The 22,741-nt window shown below is 36.5% G+C and overlaps 2 protein-coding genes across 2 annotated transcripts; one reads left to right on the forward strand and one right to left on the reverse strand.

The window, feature by feature from the left end:
* The first annotated feature begins 1,596 nt into the window (after window positions 1–1,596).
* On the forward strand, window positions 1,597–8,488 carry LOC108982622. Its single transcript, XM_035687895.1, has 6 exons — window positions 1,597–2,026; window positions 2,816–2,876; window positions 4,340–4,457; window positions 7,232–7,613; window positions 7,727–7,893; window positions 8,073–8,488. Exons 1-6 carry the CDS (start codon window positions 1,630–1,632, stop codon window positions 8,364–8,366), a joined length of 1,419 nt encoding a protein of 472 aa, XP_035543788.1. The 5' UTR covers window positions 1,597–1,629; the 3' UTR covers window positions 8,367–8,488.
* A 1,034-nt stretch (window positions 8,489–9,522) lies between these two features.
* On the reverse strand, window positions 9,523–14,238 carry LOC108982621 (syntaxin-22-like). Its single transcript, XM_018954058.2, has 7 exons — window positions 13,794–14,238; window positions 13,099–13,192; window positions 12,295–12,434; window positions 12,014–12,088; window positions 11,038–11,195; window positions 10,852–10,952; window positions 9,523–10,284 (listed from the first exon to the last, which is right to left on the reverse strand). The coding sequence occupies exons 1-7, from the start codon at window positions 13,979–13,981 to the stop codon at window positions 10,219–10,221; spliced, it is 822 nt and encodes a 273-aa protein (XP_018809603.1). The 5' UTR covers window positions 13,982–14,238; the 3' UTR covers window positions 9,523–10,218.
* Between the last annotated feature and the right edge of the window lie 8,503 nt (window positions 14,239–22,741).

Below are 22,741 nucleotides of genomic sequence, written 5' to 3' on the forward strand. Positions count from 1 at the left end.
ACATGTCAACTCGTTTTGACCCATTATAACCTATTATGACCCATTAAGAAAATTAAAGTTACAATTATACCCTTGTACCTAAAAGTAAAATTGTTGAGATTTTAATTTCGATATTTTTATTATTTGGATTGTAATTTTGGACTTGTAGTCAGTTTTATATTTTGTATAGAAATTGTGATTTTAACATTAAAATAAAATTATGCTAAACTTAATCAGGTTAAATGGGTTAATTTCGAATCTGTTCAACCCCTTTACATAAACGGGTTGAAACGGGTCGGGTCGTGTTGTGTTAACTTATTTCGTAGTATTAACTAATGAGTCGTGTCATGTCAACCCGTTATATTAATAGATCGTGTTAGGGTTTGAGATTTTGGTACGATAAACTTAACAGGTCGTGTTCGGATTGACCTATATAGTATAATATACATATTTTGCCACAACACAAATACGATTTGTTAACACAATTTGACACCCCTAGATTTTATCATCTCCCATGGTTATTTTTCATCTATGTTTCTTTGAGTTATTTTAGAAATCTTATATTTTCAAATCTAATTTTTCACTTAACTTTTTGTAGCTTAAATATCATGATAATGAAAGAGAATCAAGGCTTTGTATATTATGAGGGACATTCCTGACTTTTTTGTCACAAGTCTTTCTTATGTTGTCATTGATAGAAATAGATGTTGGCTTTTTATTGTCATTTAACAAAATGTGTTCTCAATTGTTATCTTTTTTATCTAAAAAACCTATCGGACTTGCTAAATGCATAAATAAGTTATGATTTTTTTTAAGGGAAATTGTCGTAATTCATTTATCAGAGAAACTTATATACATGATAGAATACATATTGGAATGTCTCAATATCAAATATGACATCATAAACTAAAATAATGTATTTGGAGCTCTACCAGTACGCTTTTCTTTTGTGACTGGTTTGGTCATCACTATTGTTGACACTCTTGAGTCTTTACAGACAAACGTCTAAAAGACAACACTCATTGTCTAAATAGATACTCAACCTAGCTCTTCATAGAAAGAGTTTGTGAATTTAATTTTATAAAATTCGTTTATATCTGAAGCATTTTTTTTCTCTAATGGCTATACAGAATACATATACATTTGCGTTAGGCTGCATTTGAATATTAAGGTGTTTTTAGATGATCTGAGTTTATTTATGGATATAATATTTCTTGATTTGTTTTAAAATATGTTTAAATGTATAAAGTAAATTGATATAAATTGAATTTTTTTTATAAAAAATTAAAAAAATAAATTCTATCAATAATTAATTTGATATCAATTGAGAAATTTAAGGAAACATCGTTGGCATCAAAACCTATGATCGATCGTTTCTTTCAACCTCCTAATCTGAGGGAAAATGCTAGTTTGCCTCTTAATTTTATTCCTTCGTTTTGACCGTTTGTCCATATAATTATTTTTTAAAAATTTTTTTACTTAATAATTAAAAAATTATGTTTAATATATTGATGCATTTTTTTATTTTTTAAAAATATTTAAATATATTAAAAAATATAAAAATAAAAATAAATATACACATTTTCTCTAGTTACTCTCGACCGCAGAGCAGCCTGACTCTAATCTGAGTCCGGAACGAGCCTGAGGTCAATGATTTCTTTCCGCCGCGGTGATTTAATTTCATCCTCGGGCCCGCTCGGTCTCCATTCAGGGCGGTCCTCTCTCTCCGGTTCCGATTCCCTCTCTGTTCTGTTGCTCTCTCTCTCAGCTCGCTCTCTCCGTCTGCATCTTTCTCTGTCTCTCTGTAATTCTCTTTCAGTCTCTCTCGGCTCCATCGCAGTGTTAGTGGTCACTGTGTTTCCATCGCACTGCCGAGTACCACCCACACCAATGACACCATTACGCCGAGCTACTCCACAGCGAACAAGAACAACTCCACTGCACCGGCCAGTCGCAAGCCTTGTCTTTGCACCACAGCGGTCCGCTACGGACAAACAATATCACCCGCGTGCCACCGTGCTACCTCAGCACAACCGATCCAAGCTTGGTAAGATGCTCGATGCTCACTCTTTCTACGGTTATCGATTTAATTTGATAGTTCTTAGAGTTTGATGTGGTAAGGTTTTTCTTACGTGTATTGTAAAGTTGGATTTTGCATAGTTATATTAATCTAAATATTTTTGGAAATGAGAGGTTTTTGGTTTGTACAATAGTTAGTACGCTACCTTTAGGTTAAGTGAAGGTACTCGAAAGAAATAGAATTGTATAGATGGTTTTTGCTAAATTCGGGTTATAGGTGAATTGGCCTGCAATTAATGTATTACGGGTTACTTGAGATTTTGATGGGATTTCATTCGTGGGAATTTTACATGGAGGATGTGAAGACCAATTTAAAGAACTAATTATTGCGATCGAGGCAAGCCACATGCTTGAGACCAAATCAAGTTTCAAGAAAAGCAGGAGTTACAGTGTATTTTTTTGACTATCAACTACGACGCTAAGGGTGGTAGCTCTAATAGAGGGAAGTCTAAAGGGAGGGCATTGTGAAGACGGGAATCAAGTTGTTGGGGTTGGTGTTCGGGTAGAGTTTTAATTCTACGGGAAACTAGGGGTTGGGGTCGGGTCCGGTGTATTTTGAGTTTTTTTTATGGGCTTGGGTAATTTTGGGTAAGTTTTCTTGTATACATTTAGTGTACTTGGTTTCTCATTTTGATATATACAATATTTTTACTTATAAAAAAAAAAAGATTTTGATGGGATTTTAGGTATGATCTGTTTTATTTCTTAAAAACAGTGTTCAACTCTGTTAACTCAGGATTGTGGTAATTATGTTTAGGTGATGATCGATATTCGCTTGGCACTATTGTAAGGAAATTCAAAGATGTTAAAAAGTTCAGGTAAGCGGTGCTCCTATGATTGACCTTGCTTAAAAACTGGCCAAGGTTGATTTTATGAAAAACTTGCATATTTTGTTATGAAAACAACCTCAGTCATTTTGTGCACGATTCTTTGTATCTAAATAAGAAAATAAAATATTTCTGTCATAACTAGTGTAGACATGAACAACTTTTGTTATTTTGTTCTTAACTGTATAAAGAGTGAATATGAAGTCAGAAATTTTTATATGATTATATGATATTTGTCTGTTCAGTACTCTGTTATGATATGATATTGCATCTGAAAACCCTCTGGCCTGATATTCTATTTCTGCTTCTGTTCTGACCTTACCACGGGTGTAAAACTGGCCTCTGTTGTTATCTTGGTACCAACATCTCTGTTTCTGAATGCACCCACTTTGGAGACAAAGTGGTTTTTTGCGTGGTCTTTCCTGTGTACACACTCAACGCATCGAGTTTAAAAGGAGAGATTTCACGTATGTTTCTAACCAAATTGGCCGCCGAGGATAGCACAACCCTGCCACGGGGATTAAACATGGTCTTTGTTCTGTTATGATGATGTTTCAGTTATGCTTATGCCAAAGGTCTTTTGTCTATATTATTACTATTGTAAATGTTTTTGAAATATCGCTCTGTTATTTTGAGATTTTGGTTTGTTCTGCTTTCTGTAACTGGCTCATGTTTACACACTAGTATAGATTCACTGCTTATTGAGTTCCTTTGGTTTTCTCCAAAAATGTTTTTATTTTTGTAGATATTCATTAAAAAGTTCTTTGTAACATAGTGTTTAATCTGGCACAGGCTTTGGAGAATGTGATTTTTTACTCTAGCATTGAATCATTGAGTTGTTTCCATGATCTTTAGGACCCATTTGAATCAATATGCAAAGGGATTTTAAGGTTCCTGATCGCCCCTAATACATATTGTTGGGTTCTGCTGCATCAAGAAGTATCATAATTTTAGTTTTTAAATGTTAATTAGGAGTATGCAAATATTGGTTAACTATTTGGCTCACAAAAGTTTTCATCAATATGTTGTAAAATGTTTTCTTTCCCAAAACGAAGTTACATAGAAACTAAATTTCAGTATGTATTGCTAATTTAATTTTTCTTGTTCCAACTTTTGTTGGTGACAAGGGATCAAAATCTTTTGCTATACAATGGGGGAGACGAGGGAGGGGGGGAGGGGAATTGAACCCCAGCTCTCAAGTTGAAAAACAAGGCTTGATGCCAGTGTGGTCGATGGCCATTGGTACAATGAATTAAAATTCATTCTATAGTATATAGTAATCCTTTTTAGTGGTTGTTGCCCATACATGATAAAAGATCAAGGTCTGTTGTTCTTGATGGATATTAATAGTTTGTAAAATGTAACGATGCTGTTTAACTCTCTAGAGAATGAAATTGTTTTTAGGATGGAAGATGTATCCCATGTTCATAGGTCCTCTTCTTTTTCTGTTTCAGTTGCTGCATGGAAACTTGGTGCTGTGTTCAATTACGCATTTATCTGTTTGCTGGAATTTCATTGATGCTATTTCTTTGCACTGGCTCTTGCGTGCATGGTTCTTCACTGTCAAGTGAGGTGAGATGACCATGGTGCTTGTTAGCTGAATTTTTATGAATTTATCATCTTGATGAGTCTTAATACATTGGCTACTGTCTGGTCTTAATACGTTGGCTACTTTTATTTTCCTTTTCTTGTTCAAGGTATTTTTTATAACAAAAATCTCTCTATCTGGATGTTATTTACGTTACGCCCTTCAATAACTTGATGAGTAGGAATTTTGCTTTGAAAAAGAGTTTCAATTTTTGCTTTCTCTTTGATTTGGAAGTTGAAGTTCATGCTTTGCCAAACATGTGCTTCTTCATACTGTGGGGAGCAGACCCATTAATACTGATTTCCTGGTTTCATGCCTGATGATTGCAAAGGTTTTTTGGTAGTTTAAAGTTTAGTGGTTGACATTATTATCATGATAGAGACCCAGGGTAGCTGGGAGAGTTGAAGGCTAGGTTATGTGAAAGATGGATATCATATTTCTAGCTTATAGACCATTTAGAAGAAAATGACATGTACAAAATTAATATTAGAATGTACTTATCATAGCAATTAGTTTTAGAATGTCTTTCCCAGTTTAGGGATGCAGGGAATCTCTTATTACCAGAAAAGTGGTGGGTTTTCCTTTTCAATGTTGTTATTATATTGGCATTCCTGACAGCTAACTTTTGGTATTCCGCTTTTGTTTTTGTAGAAGGTAACTATGGTTCTAATGGTGTTCAGAGCTCCTCCTGCTTGTCATGATTTTTGCTTCTTGCTGAATTTCTATGTTGCTTCCTCTAGCTACTGCTGGAACTATACTTGTTATATGCGTACCGTGGTTTTTGAGAAAGATTATTCTTATTTCATCATTTTCAAGATATATTATCTTATTTTTCTCTCTTAAAGACAAACTAATAATAATAATAATAATTAAAAAAAATCTACCAGACAAGCATGTTTGAACATTAAGACGTCGAAACAACCCCCTTTTGCTTGACCTGAACTACATTTTTTCACCCATAAGTTTCATTGACATGGCCTTTCTCTTAACATGGAAAAGCACAGGCTCCATTGTAGCTGTCACATAATAGCTATAATTTTATTTTGTACAGTTTCACAACTCTACAAGAACACCTTTTCACTGTGTAACACCTTGAAAGTATTCTATTAGTTCAGGAACCTCTTCCACCTTTTCTTGATTGCTTGATGTTCGATAAAAGATATTTGTTTCTCATTCTTAATGTGAGCAGGAGGATCCATGACTCTAGTTCTCCTTTTATTCAATTCTAACTGCATTTACTCCTTTTATATGCCTCCTTAAGCTTCTTTCTAATATCCAATGTATCCCTTCCACTTGTAAAGTGCAGAGCATTGGTACCTAAATGTGTAACATCTCTTCTTTTTGTTACAACATTTTGTATATCGGATATGTATTTCAAGTCACTATTATCTTCCCTGATCATCTAAAACCATTGCTTTCTTCTGCTTTTCATATTTGGCGTGACTAAACATAGACTAGAGGATAAAATTTTTTGAATTCACTGTTGCAAAAGAGTGATCCGATCAAAAGGAGTGATTGGGGCTAAGTGGAGAATAACAATGAGTGTAGAAAGAGACTGTTGAACAACATGATTGGCAGAGTTTTGCAACGAATATGACCTTTGATTGCATCAAAGGAATTTTGTAGTTGAACCCCAGTTACTTAGGCTTAGTTGATTTGAGTTTTTTTGTTTACTGTGATTGTTTGACACCATGCCATCTGAGAGGCATGGAGGCTCCATCTCATCCATTGAACCCATCATCATTTTTGCTTTCATTCTATTCTTTTCAGAGTGCTTCAATCCGTTGTTTTGCCTGGTTTTGCATGTTGATATCATCATCTTGCGAGCTGACTATTTTTTGCATTTAGGAATTTTGAGGATTCTTTTCTCAGAAGAAGCAATTATTTCTCCTCAATAACTATATATGCTTCAAAACATGTCTATCTTGAAAGGGCTCGTGTTATATTTGCAACAGCTTGCTCTTTTGGACTCTTGGAGTATCTCATAATTCTATGAATAGTGGTAAAATGGCTTGAGTTAAAATGTTTTATTAAGTTTTGGGAAATGAGAGAGAAAAAGTTGATTAAAAATATTAAGTTAAAAAATTGTTTGAATATAATTTTTTAATATTATTTTTGTTTCAAAGTTGTAAAAGTTGTATTGATTTTTGTGTTTATTTTGAAGTTTGTAAAAGTTGTAATGGTTTTTGTATTTGGATAATGATTAGGTAATATGATTAGATGAAAAAGTTGAAGATTTGAAATTGAAAAGTATTTTGTGTAAGTATGCTTGGGAAGGAAATATCTGAGAATACTACCTTGTTACCCAAACAAGTCTCTTTGCATTGGTAATTTCTGTTGGTTGGTAAATAATTTTCAATGAATTCACCAGTTGCTGGTACGAATTACTTTACCCACATACTAAAAGAAACAGAGGCCTAATCATTTTTGGTCCCATTGTCCAGAACATTAGTTGAACGTAGTTTTATCAGTCTCTTGTAGCCAACTCTCATATAATCCCAATGTTGGGAGCCCAAGGTTGGGAGCATTTTAAGCCATTATAGATTCCCTGTTGCTTTAGATTATGATTGTGCCTAACAACTACGATGCAAATTTTGCACTTCCTGACTTCATTGACTATCATCCATCCCTAATCAGAGATAGTGTTAAAAGAGTACATATCTGAGAGTTTAGGGGAAAGTCTTTACCTGTTTTAACCTTCCTTCTGTTACAACCGAGTGTAGGAATTAGTTATCTGATATGCATTCATAATTTTCAGGCACAAAGTTGCAATCCGGATTTTAGTTCCAACAACTCAGCTATCAGCTCTTTTTGTAGTTGCAAGAGATTTATAATGGAATCTTATCATGGGAAGTATGGAAGCTTTCTCGATTCAGATTTCCAAGATTTCATAGCACAAGGGCTTCCCTCTGGGTTATGTGGAATGCTGCCAGATGATTTACCTAGATTGTCAGTTCTACAGCGGAATCTGATTGGCGAAGGTTCCCATCGTCTTCTATCCTCATCCATCAGATTAAACGTTGAACCAAAATCCATAACTAAGCTACCAACTCACTCCTGTGAGGTCATAATTATTGAAAGACTACCAACTGGAGTTTTTGCTGACCCATTTGAGCTACAACATCTTCTTCAGCGTGGTGGTAAAATACTTCATTCATTTTTACTAATAAAAACTGAGATTGTCCGGCTTATGAAATCCAAGCATACTGTATTGTTCTTTTCCAAATTAACTATTTCAAGCCATTTATTGCAGTATTTAACAATATAGCTGTTTTTGGAGATACAAATTTGGAATTGCCTTCATTTTTGTCCAACCGTTCTGTTGTTGAGGTTCACATGGATGTTGGTCCCAATCTCTTGACAAGTCAAAAGAATGGACCTGACATCAACATAGCACTTCCACTACATGCAAGGTATCCGGTAAGTGACGAGAATATTGTAAATTGTCAAAAAAGAAATGGTAACTGGTAGCGATTCCTCCTTTCATATATACTTTTTATTACAAGTGGGGTCTTGTGAAAAAATAAGGGAAAAATGGCGGCAAGATTGCGTGCATCACTTATTGATTCTTTTATTTATTTATTTACTGATTTTTGCAGCCCCTAGATGCAAGTGGCTACTCAAGAGTCAAATTCGGTGCACCTGATGTGTTTGTGCACTGCAGCATAGAGGGAAACTCACCTAACCAAAGTTGTTTATTTTCTCCCACCGGTGATGTTGCCGAACCGGGAAGTGGTGAGATTGTGTGGAGAATACCTGCAGGAAGGAAGACACATGCTGAAGTTGTATCTGTCGTTACTTTTATCTCAGCCATAGTATCAACTCTATTCATTGTTTTGACATCCATATTCTACTCAAAAGGCATTCCGTACAAAACATTGAAACAATCTTAATTTTTGTTGTGGCCTAATAATTTAGTTGTTCAAATTTTGTCATAGATCTACTCTCTTTTATGTTTTCTGCTGTTAATTATTATGTGAAGCAAGAATGAAAGGTTGTGCGACTGTCACCATAAGGTGTTTGTTTATTTTTGGGGTTGGTGGTTTGAAATTGAATTGGTAACAGTTGGTTTATGTGTGTTCCCAGCGGAACCTGGTTGGGAATACCAAGCCATTCTTCCGGAAAATAGGGATCTTTTGAGCTGTACAATTGTGCATGCCCATTGATCACACTTTCAAATTAAGGAGAGATTACGTTTTATCAATCTATTATTTGGCAATGTAAATACCATGAGTTGAAAGCAGCTCTAAGGAAGGAATTGCAGAAGTTAGGATCTCACCCAAACCAGGAAAGACTTCAATGCAACTAAAGAAATACACACTTCTGGAACTGGAGCCGATGAAGATATTACATTGGACTGCATTGTTGTCATAATGACCTTGAGGTATCTATCACTTGAACCTACTGCTAATTATGTACTAAGCTTACAGTCAAATTGCAGGTCAAACATTTAGATAAATTCATAAAGAAAATAATTAGTGTATGACTTTGTCCCTATATCATTGATAAAACTTCTTGTTTACTTGGCAAAAAATTAAAAATGAAGAAAAGTGCACGAATTAGTCTCTCATATTCGGTGCAAAAATACCAAATAAATCTCTTCTTTGGGTCCTCCCCTCCTAGGAAAAATATCCTCTCCATTTCACTTATCAGTGTAATCACTTAAGAAATATCGTGAGAAACTCTAGCTAAGCATTTACATCCATGGTTAAGAGCATAAACACCAGCAATAACATTCATTAGGGTTTGCATGTTGGGGCGCCTGTGCACCCAAGTAATCAAAACCTTGAAGAAAGAAATAGGCTGGCTATTCTTTACAGTTTCCTGGAGCTTGGACATGTAAAGTGTCGGAAGGTTCGCCTCAACTAACCTTTTGTTAGTTACAACTACAACGTTGCAAGATGTAAACCGTTCTCATATTGTCATAATTACAAAAGCAATAATGATAATAGATCCTGTTTAATTGGCCTTATCCTTTCCCTTGTTTAAAGCTTTGACTGTTTTCTTTAGCATTCCGGAGTTTTTTTTTATAGGTAGTAAGTTAATTCATTGATAAAAAGATAGACATAACCCCAAGTACATTAGAAGTATACAAAAGCATACACCTATTTAGGAACTAGAAACCATTACAAAGAAATCATGAAAACTAAGTACATTGAAATCTAAAGCAATGGCCCACAAAAACAAAGTCTTCCAAAAAAAATTACGAAACTCTTCTAAGGAACATTCATTATCCTCATAAAGTTGCTCGTTTCGTTCACTCCAAATATACCAAAAAATACAAATAGGAGCCATCTTCCATGCGTCTGCAATCTGTGGTGTCCCAGTGATCCCTCTCCAGCATACTAATAGTTCAACCACCCTACCTTGCATTACCCATGCTATTCTTTGGCATTCCAAAGTTTAAATGATGATCCTAGACTCTTATCTTAAACTGGGGAGGGGACCTGCCAACAGAGGTACATAGTTGAATTACCCGAGGGTGGTTCCATACAAGACATCCAGCTGGAGCGCTAGATGGAACGTGGGAAAGGCATTAACCCTTTCAACAGCGTTTTGAAGACAAGAAAACCCAAAGAATAAAGATATTAATTATAAATAGGAAAACGGACAATAACCCAATAAGCTGAAACACATCCTCAAGACCCCCAAACACAATTACAGGAGAACAAACACCCCACCCAACAGAAACCTCCAAATGTGATAAGCACCAGCACATCTGCTCAACGACCAATCAAACTCTGATTAAGCCGCGAGTACTATGATCACAATGAGAAGCACAATCCCAAATATCACCAAGAGCAAGCACGCCTGCACACACAAAAAAAAAAAAATTAGCATAATAATACATAAAATTTTGAGACCATTTGGTCACAGATGAAAGTTGTTGACAATATACTGTTTCTTTTGTCAACAAAGTATTTTTTTTTTGTTGGGCGGGGGATGTGTGTTCGGTTTACAGGGCTCATTAAAGTTGGGTAACCAATTTAAAGAACCGACCACACAGCCTCATTCTGACACTGAGTGTGAACAAGGATCCCCTTTTGCTGAGCCAGAGAACAAGCAACCCTTGTGAAGTAGTAATCTTAATGCGTGTGTATATGGAAACTGACAATCAAATGCACTCTAGGGTCAATGATACACCAAGAAAACTACATGCACAGCACAACAAAAGCCTAGATTGTCATCCCTAAATCTAAAACTATTTGGCCATCCTAATCTTAAATTCGGTATTTAGAATTGCTTTCAGACAAGGCCATCATAAAACAAGTATAATGGGTAGCATTTAAATTGGATGGTCCCAGCAAAGGATGCATGCAGTCATGGAGGTCAATAATGTCATTTTGTCCAAATAAATAAAATAGTATCATAAATTACCAGAGACGAATTTGATCTTTGGGTCTTTGAGGCTTTCACAAGTTGAGAGTTCCCTTGTGAAGTTGCAGCTTGAGCACCCTCGATATTGGAGCCAATATCATCTACAAAAACAATATGCATCAAACGTGAAAACATGAGCCAAACAAACAATACTGGTGACTTCTAGGGATAAGCCAGGTGACTTACCAATCATAGCTCCTTGCTCATGGACCAGCACGGCAAGATCTTTGAAGATCTCATTCACTTCACCAATTTGCTGCTGGATTTCTTGTATACCTTGTTCCCTTTCCTCAATTATAGATTCATTGAAGGCGATCTCATTGTCCAACAGTAAGACCTCCTGTCTGCAGCAAATCATTTAGAGGTTGAGAGTATGCAATCATTTAGAACGCAATTCATGCAACTGGTTAAACCAATGCCTAAAAGCAATCCAACTAAAGTTGATATACAAAGAGCATTCCCCATCTACATTAAATAAAATCAAAGACAGAGAGCAGAGCAGTAAAGGGATAAATATGGGGCAGATGTAATGGCCCTTGTAATGAGGTTTCAACAGCAGTGTTCTGGCATTAAATATGCAACACTTTTAGGAAAAGGAAAAGAAGTGTATTCTTTCAAATGTTACTTCAATTTCTTCTCATATAAAGATTTTAAATATCTGATGGAAATGGGAAAATATATATATATATATATATATATATATATATATATTCGATGAAATACTCAAAACTTTTCTTATATTTAGGCAATTATACAGACCTCTCATGATTTTGAGAACTACACTGTAGTCCACAGTAGAGGAACCTATCAACAGAAAACATGCGCCCATGATCCTGCCCTTCATTTAGACTAGAATATGATATTATCCAAGTTTAAGTAGATATGGTGTAACTTTGCAACTTCGCGTTTGAGGCATTAATTTAAACAAAGATACGTTTATATTTAATCACTAAACTGGGGAGAGAAACCAAAATCAACACATTCTGGTTTAAAATCCAAATAAAGCCATAAGTTCTGAAACTCAATAAAAATATAATATAATACATAACAAAAAGACTGAGGAAAGCAGACCAGAATATGAATTTTTAACAGATCTTTTAGACAAATAGAAAAGGATCAAATGAATGACAAACAAAAAAACTATCAGATGAACAAAACTCACCTTCTAGATTCCACTAAAAGAGCACGCTGTTCTGGACTCTTATCTATGCTTACATCCATCTCGCTGGCTGTGTAGCTGCAGGAAGCATGAATGACCAAAGTGTAAATTATGAGTAAATTATGAGAACACACACACAAGACAACAATAAATCAATAGAAACAAAAGACCACTTCTTGCAAGCATGCATGAACAAATGCACTGTTGTAAAAGGAAGAAATGAACAAGAAGTAATATTTAACAAGGCTGCAGGTTTACTTGTCTTTACTTTCGACATCATTTACCTAGAAGGAAGAACTGCTTGGGGAACGAAAGGAGTATATGCTGTTTCCCGCTCAGCCGCAAGCCGTTGAGCCTTCTGAAATTCTTTCAGCACAGCTTGAAAATCTTTCGCAAGTTTAGCATCAGCAACTTTTTTGCTGGCCTGAAATTAAATGGGAAATATCATTAAGCTCTCATAATCAATTGTTTGATGGTTGGAAAGCCAGAGATCTTGCAGCTTTTCACTGATGTGACATGGCCCTAGAAATTGCTTGCACCCAAGAGTTCAAGCTTATACTTTAGGATAGCATACCCCCAAGACCAAGGCCCTTACCACTTAAGCCAACCCCAAGCGGTTCACTCTCAAAATCATAATAATACATCTAAATAATGCAAAGTAACATAGTAAAATTCTAAAAGCATTTGGTTCTGATTTTAGCACCACACAAGTGTGCTTATAAACATCCATTGAACCTCCAATCTCACATCCATCACCATAAAACTAACAACCAGTCAACCGTAAGCAAATACTCAACTAACCAGGTTTATGGAACTCCCATCAACCCATGAGATGCTCAGTGTAAAAGTATTGGCCGCAAACTTCTTCAGTACACAGCCACACCATCACACAAAACCCGTAGGTAACTACAGTCAAAATTTTTTATTTTGTTTTATAACTAATAATTCTTCATTGGCAACTGTTGTCAAATACGCTTCTTAATTGCTTAAATGGACAAGGATGGTTTCATCATTATTTATGATAAGAAGGCAGGTATGTGCTGGAAAGAATAAGAGGTAGAGAGAGATTTGAATAATAAACTACTTACATTAACTTCTACATTATGATCTATTTCACTCGCTTGTTTAAGTTTAGCTGACGTATCCTTCACCAATTGCCCAATATGTAGCCTCGTCTTGTGCCTGTAAGTTAAAAAGACAGATTTTTCAGATAAGTTAAAAAGATAGATATGAGGACAACTAAGATGGAAATTCATCATTCTATGATTTTTTTTTTTTCAGAAACATCAAGACAATGATTTTGTTACAGTATCTTTTCCAAATAATAGAAAGAAGTTTCCCTAACATACATTACCTCAAAATTCCAACAATACAATACTTCCCAGGTTGACCCCAACACCAGCACTTAACAAAAACTAAAAATAAACAAGCATAACCCTCATAACCAAGGCTTTATACAAGTATTGCCCACGAGAGCAATGGACTTACAAAAGGAAATCCTAAACCCGTGATTATGCATTCTGGGCCTGGAAATTATAGATCATTGCCAGTTAAAACCCAATTATTTAAATCGCAAGATCAAGAATTGCCTCCCAAAGATATTCCTGGAGACCAAAACTCAAACTCAAGAAATCAATTCAATGAAAGCACACACAAATTCCCATAGAATCCAACCAATACATATGATTAATACGTTACATATGCAGAAAGTAAACGCAAGAAAATAACCCTACAATCTTTCCCAGGAAAATCCATACGAGAAAACAGAGATAATGGAACTCACAGCTTGTCGCGGAGCTCGGGCGTATCCTTGGGGGTGCCGAGCGTGTTGACTAGCCTCTGAAACGTGGAAACGGCGGTGTTGATCTGGAAGATCCCGGAGGCAACGGCTTGTGTGGAGTCCTGCTTGCCATTGATGCGGTCTCTCCTAGAAGTGAAGGGGCGGCCAGCCTCGAGATCCTGGAAGCTCATTATTATCGAAACCCAACCCTAACTTTCTCGAGAAAATCAAAGGGAATTTTCCTGGGAAAAAGGATCGGAATTCGGTGTTTGAATACAGTGATCCGGGTAATCCTGACCGGGTAAGGGGACAATTAGATTTTAAGGGAGCTGAGGACGAAGCAGAGATTTTTTTTTTTTTTGGGGGGGCGGGGAGAGAGAGAGAGAGAGAGAGAGAGAGGAATTCGATGGTAGAGAGAGAGGCTGATTCAGGAGACACCAAAACAATTAGGTGAACTGGTTTTTTTAGTTGTTTATATGATCTTTCCCGGCACGTCGACATGGACCCGTCGAAACCGACACCTGGATTCTTATTCCGTTGAATTGTCACGCACGGAAACAAATTTGATTCCCAATACTTAGGATGGGCGGCGGGGCACCCGCTCCGCTTCTGCTCTACCCCGCACGTAGGGGCAGGCAACCCCGCTCCGCTCATGCGGGAGTGGGGCCTCCCGCCCCTCATCTAAAGCCTCTAGCGGGGGTGGATGGCGAGGAAGGCCCAATCCCGTTTCACATTTCTCCTGTCCCGCCCTCACTTATATTTATATATATTATATATACATATATATAAATATAAATATATATTTATATTTTATAAATTGTGTATATATAAATATATATTATAATTTGTTGAATTTGTTCACAAAATATGTATTGAAAAATTTAAAAACTATATAGTTTAAAAACTAATACACTATAATTTACACAAAATATGCACTTACAAATTTAAAAATTACATAATTTTTAAATTATAGTCATATTTACAAAATTTAAATTTATAATTTGGGTCTAAAAATATATTTTTAATTACTGTTGCACTTAGAAATAATTTTTAAATCAAATAAAATGTAATTTTTTTTTAAGTAGAATGAGACGAGGCGGATTGGGAATCCGCCCCGCCCCCGCATCTCGGAGGCGGGGGACAGGGGTGAAAACCCCACCCCCTGCCCCATGCAGGGAAGGGGTGCCCCCGCCCCATAGGGGACGGGTAGCACCCCTACCAATACTTAAATTTTATGGGAATATTTAAAATTAGAAAATGATATTATCCCACTTAAGTTTGTTCTCTTAATTTGATTGCTCCTATATTTTTTTAAATTATTCTTTTACTTAATAGTTAAACAAGTGATTAGTAGTGTATTACTTTTTTTATTTTTTAAAAATGTTTAAATATGTTTAAAAGATATTTAAAATGAAAGGAAGAAAAAATACAATTTGTACTGGAAGGCACACCAAGTGGGCAAACTTGGGTGGCATAGTAATACTACCCTTTAAATTTCTTTTTGAGGTAAAAGCATAGATGATTTGCATTAAGGAAATACAATTATGGCTATCAGCCACTACATCAGAGAGAATACAAGGATCAATACAAGCTATGTCAATAACTTTTGTGTCTCGCTTTACAGCATCCCTTACTGACTTATGTGCTACATAGTTAATGTCTCGTTTGACATGTTGAATCTTCCGCTGAATAGCAACCATCAACTGATGAAATTTATTGATTATAAAACTCAGTTTGCCATCTTGGAGATCTTGAGAGGAAGCTGCTTGAACAACCACCATAGAGTCGCCTTCAAAAACAATGAGTTCAGGCCAAGTTCCTTAAAGAATGTGGCAGCCACAAATAGACCTTGAGCTTCTGCTATAGATAGTTCAACATAGTAATGCATGTGTTTCATCAAGCTAGCTAGAACAACACCATGAGAGTCTCTAATTATAACCCCAACTCCAATCTTGTTTAAAAAAAAAATTGTACAGCCACATCCCAATTGATCTTCAACTAGTTTTCAATGGGGGCTTGCGAATGTAATGGATCAGAGGAAGAGAATGGTCGAGTATTGGGAAAGGATGACTGTATAGCTTTAGTATAATCAACTTGATCTTTTACTGGCTTATTGTAGACATAAGAAGGGGCCAAAAAACTATCCTCATGGTGAAAAGAGTTCCTTATGAACCAAAGCAATCAAGATATGATGGCAAAAAAGACTAGATCATGTTGTACAGCACCTTTGAGCAAAGACTTCCCCAAAATTAGTAGTAGTAATAGCAACTTTTTGAAAAGGTTTTCCTCCCAATAACCAAACATCCCTAGCTAGGGGACATGACCACAAAATATGACCCGGGGTTTCCTTTTTTAGCATACAAACTGGACACAATGAATCAACAATTAGTTTTTTGTTAAACAAGTTTTGCTTCGTAGGTAGAGCATCAACACATGCCTTCCAAAGAAAGACTTTTATTGCATTAGTAGTTGGTAGAGACCAAAGCTCCCTCTAGAGTGCCCCTTGTTGACTTGTCCAGGAAGTGCTACCATTGGACCACACTAGTAATTATTTTTGTAAGTGATAGGCACTTCTTACTGAAAAATGACCAATAGAAGTACCTCTCCATATCAATTTATCTGTCTGGGCCATCACACTAACAAGTAATTGGATAACTGCTTGAAAGTCTACCTCATTGAAAATCGATTGAAGCATGTTAATCTTCCACCATCCTGTCTCTTGGTCAATAAGCTCAGCAACCTTAGCATGTTCAAATGACATTGAGATAGGAGGTTGAACTTTACACAAGCAGTCTCGAGGGAGCCATTTGTCATACCAAATACTGATCTGAGTCTCATCCCCAACCTTCCAAATCAAGCCTTCCTTAAGTAGAGAAAGAGAGTTGTAAATGCTCCTCCATATGTAGGAAGGTCTTGAACCTATGTTGGCTTGCAAAAGTGACTTGCTTGAAAAATATTTGGCCTGGAAAATCTTGCTTGGTAATGAAGTAGGAAATTGAATGAACCTCCAAGCATGTTTAGCCAGTAAACCAAGATTTAAACAATGCAGGTCTTGAAATTCCTTGCCACCTACAGCTTTCCCACAACTTAGGTATTTCTAGCTTTTCCAATGTATTTTGTCATGGTTGTCTTAATATCCTTACCAAAACTTAGCAAACATAGAGTTCAATTTGTTGAAAAGGAAAAGAGGGAGCATAAACACATTCATACAATAAGTTGGGATCGCCTAAAGAACAACTTTGATGAGGATTTCATTTCCAGCTTGTGAAAGAAATTAATGCTTCCAGTTACTAAGTCTCTTCCCAACCCTTTCAACAATCCATTTGAAAGCAGTCATTCTGGACCTACCAACTAAAGAGGGTAGGCCTAAATACTTGTCTATATTTGTTGTAGCATTCAAACATGCCACCTCCATAAAACAGGTCTTGTTTGTATTTTTTTAATATTATTTTTATTTTAGAATTTGAAAATTTTGAATTGTTTATTTTATTCTGTGTAAGAATTTGAGAAAATTATAATGATTAGATGAGTTGAGAAGTTTTGTGAAAACAAACGTGACCTTAGTATTCCTGCTGAAAAACATGGATGTTTTGTCTCGGTTTAGCTGCTATCCAGAGGCACACTCATAAGTTTCTAGGATTTGGTTTAATGAGGCCCATTCTTTCATTATAGAAAAAAAAAAAACACACACACACACACAAGACTTATGCTAAGTTGACCTTTACCTATTGGCACCCCATAAAGAATGCCTCGATGAAATGCTAAATTCAACCGAGAGCTCAACACCTCTGCTCAAAGGATAAAGAGATAGGGTGATAAAGGACAGCCTTTCCTTAAGCCTATTTATGGTTGGAATCTTTCCTGGGAGACCCCATTCACAAGGCAGAGAAGGAAGAGGTGGTAATGCACTGTAAAATCATATTTGTCCAGTTGGATGCAAAGCCAAGTTTAAGAAGCACAACTCTTAGGAAATCTCATTCCACCATATCATAGGCTTTGCTCATAACTAATTTCACAACTATATACCCTTTATGACCAAACATTCAAGTGTGCATGGTATGAAGAGTCTCATAAGCAGCCAGGATATTATTTATGATCAATCTTCCCAAGACAAAGGCAATTTGGTTTGATGAAATGATGGAGGGTAAGACCAGTTTGAGTCTATTTGTGAGCATTTTGGTGATTATTTTATAAAGGACATTGCATAAGTTGATGGGGCGATTGTCATTTACATGTTTGGGGTTGTTGACTTTGGGAATCATAACTAAGTAAGTAAAATTAATGGAGGCTATGTTAGCAGAAGAGTTGAGGAATGAAAGTAGAGCCTGACTCACCTCATGGCCAACTTTAGACCAGTGTTCTTGGTAAAAACAAGCACTAAACACATCTGGACCAGGGGCTTTAAGTGGTCCCAATTGAAAAACAGCAGTGGTCACATTTTCCTCAGTAAAAGGTTTCGATAGGATATCATTCATAGTTGAAGAGACTTGTGGTGTTAGTGCCTGTAAACAATTAGAAAAGTGTTAAGGCTAAGTAGAGGTAAATAAAGATTGATAAAATTGTGTGAAAGCTCTGCCAATAGCCATGGGATCAGAGTGAGAGACTCCCAAATTATCAACAACTTTATGAATCTGATTCCTTCTTTTTCTTTGGTTATCACACAAATGATAGAATTTAGTGTTTTTGTCCCCCCTGTTGTAGCCAATAGATCTTTTCCATTAGCTTCCATGTCAAATGAAAACTTCTTTGATGACCCCTGATCTTCTCTTTCAGGTTTTGTGCTTCCTCAATAGTGGTGGATGTCAAAGAAATTTGTATGGTCTCTAATTTGTTAATCTTAGATTGTAATTAGTGATCAGATATAAGAGTTTTGCCCCTGCTCCACCTTTTGAAGATTTGCATACTGCAGCCAAGTTTATGACTAAGAGAAGAAAGATCACCATTAGAGTGGTTTGCTTGCATCTAGGACTTTGTGATAATTGTACGAAAATCCTCATAAGTGTTCCAACTAGCCTCATAGCAATTCAATCTACATGGGGAAGAAAGATAGTGCTGGCTTTGTCCTATAGTAATTAAGGTCAAAAGTGATTGAAGGGGGCACATGAATAGCCCCCATCGCCAAAAGTGTTACACCAAGAGGTTGTGGCTACGCCTCTATCATACTTTTCCTTAGTGAAAAGGCTATATGTTCTGTTATTTGACCAGGTAAATTGGCCCATGTGGAATCCCAAGTCATAAAGATGACATTCCTGTAAAGTATCAGCAAATAGGGCCATTTGTTTCTCACATCTTCGAGCAACCCCTACCTTATCATTCTGAAATAATATCTCATTGAGATCTCCAATACACAACCACTTGTGAGACTCTAAAGTGGACAAGTGTTTAAGAATACTATATCCCTAAATTCTTTTGTCAGTTTTAGGATGTCCATAGAAGCATGTGAGCATCAAAGGGTCTCCAGTGGTAGATTAATCCATGAATTAACGTGCCTTTGTGAGTAACTTTGAATGTTAAGTGAGAGTGTGTCTTTCTACAGTAAAGCAAGCCCCTGCCCCCCATGGCCTTTACCATCAATTATAAAAAGGTCCTAAAAGCCTAACCAATGCTTCATCTTCTCCATTATGGTTTTATGTACTTTAGTTTCCATAAAAAACAAGATACTAGGCTTATCATTCTTAACGAAAATGTTAAGATCATGAACTGTCCAAGGATTGCCAAACCCTCGACAGTTCCAACTTTTAAACTTCATGATTTCTAGCGGGGCTGTATGCTCACCTCCACCGATGAATGCAAATTCAAGTTGGTATTTTTGGGCCTTCTAGTCAACCTCAAATTATTGGGATCAGGGGGCTTGCTAGCCCTTGGGGATTTCCGCTTACAGGTATTATTAATAAAATCTAAAGAAGAGGATACCTCAGCATGAACGATCCTTCTAATGTGTCTTTTCCACTTAGTGAGTGACATGGAATAAACCTCGATTTAATCTTCAATACAAGCCCATGGAGTAACATTCTCTTTGATCACCATATTAGTAGTTGGATCAGGGTAGTAAGGGATAGTGATTTGTGTTAGAGGGGATGGCGTGCAATTAACATAATTATCATGTGATGTAATAGGCACAACTAATTTCATAATAGAAACATGTGCATCAACTTGAGTAGTGGGGGTTGTGTCAAGCCCAATGACCATGTTCCGTGCAGGATCCTGTGACAAGCCTACAATAGAATGTGTAGCAGGACCAGTTGAAACACACTGCCTAAAAAGCTCCTTAGGTCTTGACCTTAATAACCTTAATCCTATTTAATTAGGAGTTGAGCTATTTGAGAATAAGAACAAGTTGGATATTTGAGTTGATAAAAGGACCGTATACCTTGGGTTTAGAAGAATTAATAGAAGATTCTAATGCAACATTGATTTTTGAGAAAAAATGAAATTTTTGAAACTTGATTGGTTAGTAATATTAGTTTGGAGAATTTTTAGTGCTTTATTAATTTTGAGGAAAAGTGTCACGAGGCCAATGTTAGAATGACAAGTGGCATATTGGAGATTTTGCCACCTTAATGGGCTAAGTAATTTGAGTTAAATATTTGATGAATTTGGAGAAGGCCCAAAGAGTAACTTATTAAGGGCCCAAGCTTTTTGGGTATAAAAGCTTAGGAAAGTCACTAAGGCATTAGGCCCAATGTGATGGACTCTAGGCCCTACTTGATGAACATAAGACTTTAGGGCCTAATGCAATTAGGATATGATGGGCTAAGATTAAGATGTTAAAAAGGCTTAGGCCCAATTTGAGAGATATTAAGCTTTAAGCCTTTCTTGGAGGACACTAAAAAATAGGCCTAATGAAAAGGACATAAGGTCATTGGGCCTAACTTAGTAAGAGTAAAGGCCTTAGGCCCAACTTGGAAGACATAAGAACTTAGATCTCACTTGTTGGACACAAGACTATGGGTCTAACTATTTAGACCCAAAGTATTAGGCCCAACTTAGTAAGCATATGGCATTTTGGGCCAAGCATGGTATAGGTTTGACTCATGGCCCAATTATGTCTAGATAAGCCCTTTCAAGCCCCATCTTTGTGGATGTTGATGTCTCTTTTAACCCCTCAAAATCTGGAAACAAAGCCTCCATCCACTCAAACCCAAAAGCCCATGAAACTCTCACTCACACTAATGGCCCTTTTAAGCTCAACAAGGCCCAAAGCCTTGTTTTGATTCTCTTCACTCTTCAAATTGAAGCCCAATACACCATACCATTAGTTCCCTCAAGCCCATATCAAACCCTAAGTACCCAAATTAAGTTTTAAAATTGGTTAAGACCATTAATCAACTTACTCAAGATTAGTGATCTTTAAACTATGTTTTAGAGCTTAATTTTCTTTCTTAATCTTTTAAACCTTTTTTATCTGAAATTTTCTTATTTTATTATTCAATTCCATCACTCTTAGATCATACTAAGATCCTAGATAAACCTCCACATATGTCATTAGAGGAAATGACATATCAAACCCCAAAACTACACCAATTGGCACACATGTGTACCATTTGTGTGCATTGACTGTTTTGCCCTCAAGTCTAATCTTTTTGTACCTTTTTCACAAGGTCACTATGGTATTTTAACACCTCATATGATCCCTTTTAACCCAGACCAAGCCTTCAACGAAATTAGTTTAAAAAATGAAACCAAATAGCCAAAACTGATTGCACCTAGGAAGCTAGTTGGATAGAAACCGAATTGGTTGAGTTTCAACCACCAATTTGCCATGGCTGAGCCACTAACCCACGCCACCTCCATCACCACCCAATATCCAAGAGGTGCTCATGGCCATCATGAGCATTTGACCAAGTTTTTCCACCCAAAGAAGGCACCAAAACCGAATGGCCTTTGTGCACAACTCCATTTCATCAACCACCCTCCATTGCATCATCTTCTTGGAGCTACTCCTTTATGATCACATGGCAATCAACCCTCCACCTTCTACAACCTGAAAAAGTCTTCAAGAAGTGACCTTACACTTGCACAAATCAACCTTGAAGAAGAGGCAAAGGGATGAGTCAAGTGCCATGATCAAATATGTCCAAGGAAAACCACCTTGAACTCATCAGCCCCATGGTTTGTTTGTTTTTCTTTTCTTTTTTTTTTCTGCACCACGACCAGACCAACTTCTTTAGGCTCAATGTAGCACCTAACTTGATGAGGTCATGGTGATTTTAAGCCACTATTCCTCTTACACAAGATGATACAAACTGATGAACACAATCTGAAATTTCAACACCTTACCCCACCACCCAATCCCATGGGTTTAGGCCAACGTCCCCTTTGGCTGCCTATAAAAATCCCCTTCACCCTCTCATTCTTCCACACCTCCTCTCCAACTTCCCCTTAAGCATAGAGAGCCATCTTCCCCCTTAGGAGACGTTTGGATTCGAAGATGATTTGAGATGAGCTGAGATGAGCTGAGATGGATTGTGAATAGTAATGAGATGAGTTGTGAATAGTAGTGAGATTTATGAGTTAAAGTTGCTGAATAGTAGTGAGATGAGTTGAGATGAGCTGAGATGAGCTGAGATGAGTTGAGATGAGCTGAGATCACTTACGAATCCAAACGAGTCCTAATCTTGAGAGAAATCGAAAGGTGAGTGAGTTTGAGTGTACTTGGAAGTTCTTGAGAGTTCTTGTGCTAGGAGCTTGAGTGGGCCACGAAAATTGTAAGTTTTCTTGTCCTAGATCTTAGTTTACATGTCAAGTCTTATTTTCAAGTGTTGGAGTGAATTTTGATTGAGTTTAGAAAATGTTATCATTCTTAATCCAAAATTGGGTTCATTAAGGATGAATTAAGTGTTTAAATTGTTTTAAGCAAAACTTTTAGCTATGACATGTCTTAGTATATTTTGATATGACTTTTAATGTCTTAGAATGATCATTGAATGTTTGACTTTGAGATTAGAAGC

Source organism: Juglans regia, chromosome 2 (genome assembly GCF_001411555.2).
Source record: "Juglans regia cultivar Chandler chromosome 2, Walnut 2.0, whole genome shotgun sequence".
Classification (NCBI taxonomy): domain Eukaryota; kingdom Viridiplantae; phylum Streptophyta; class Magnoliopsida; order Fagales; family Juglandaceae; genus Juglans; species Juglans regia.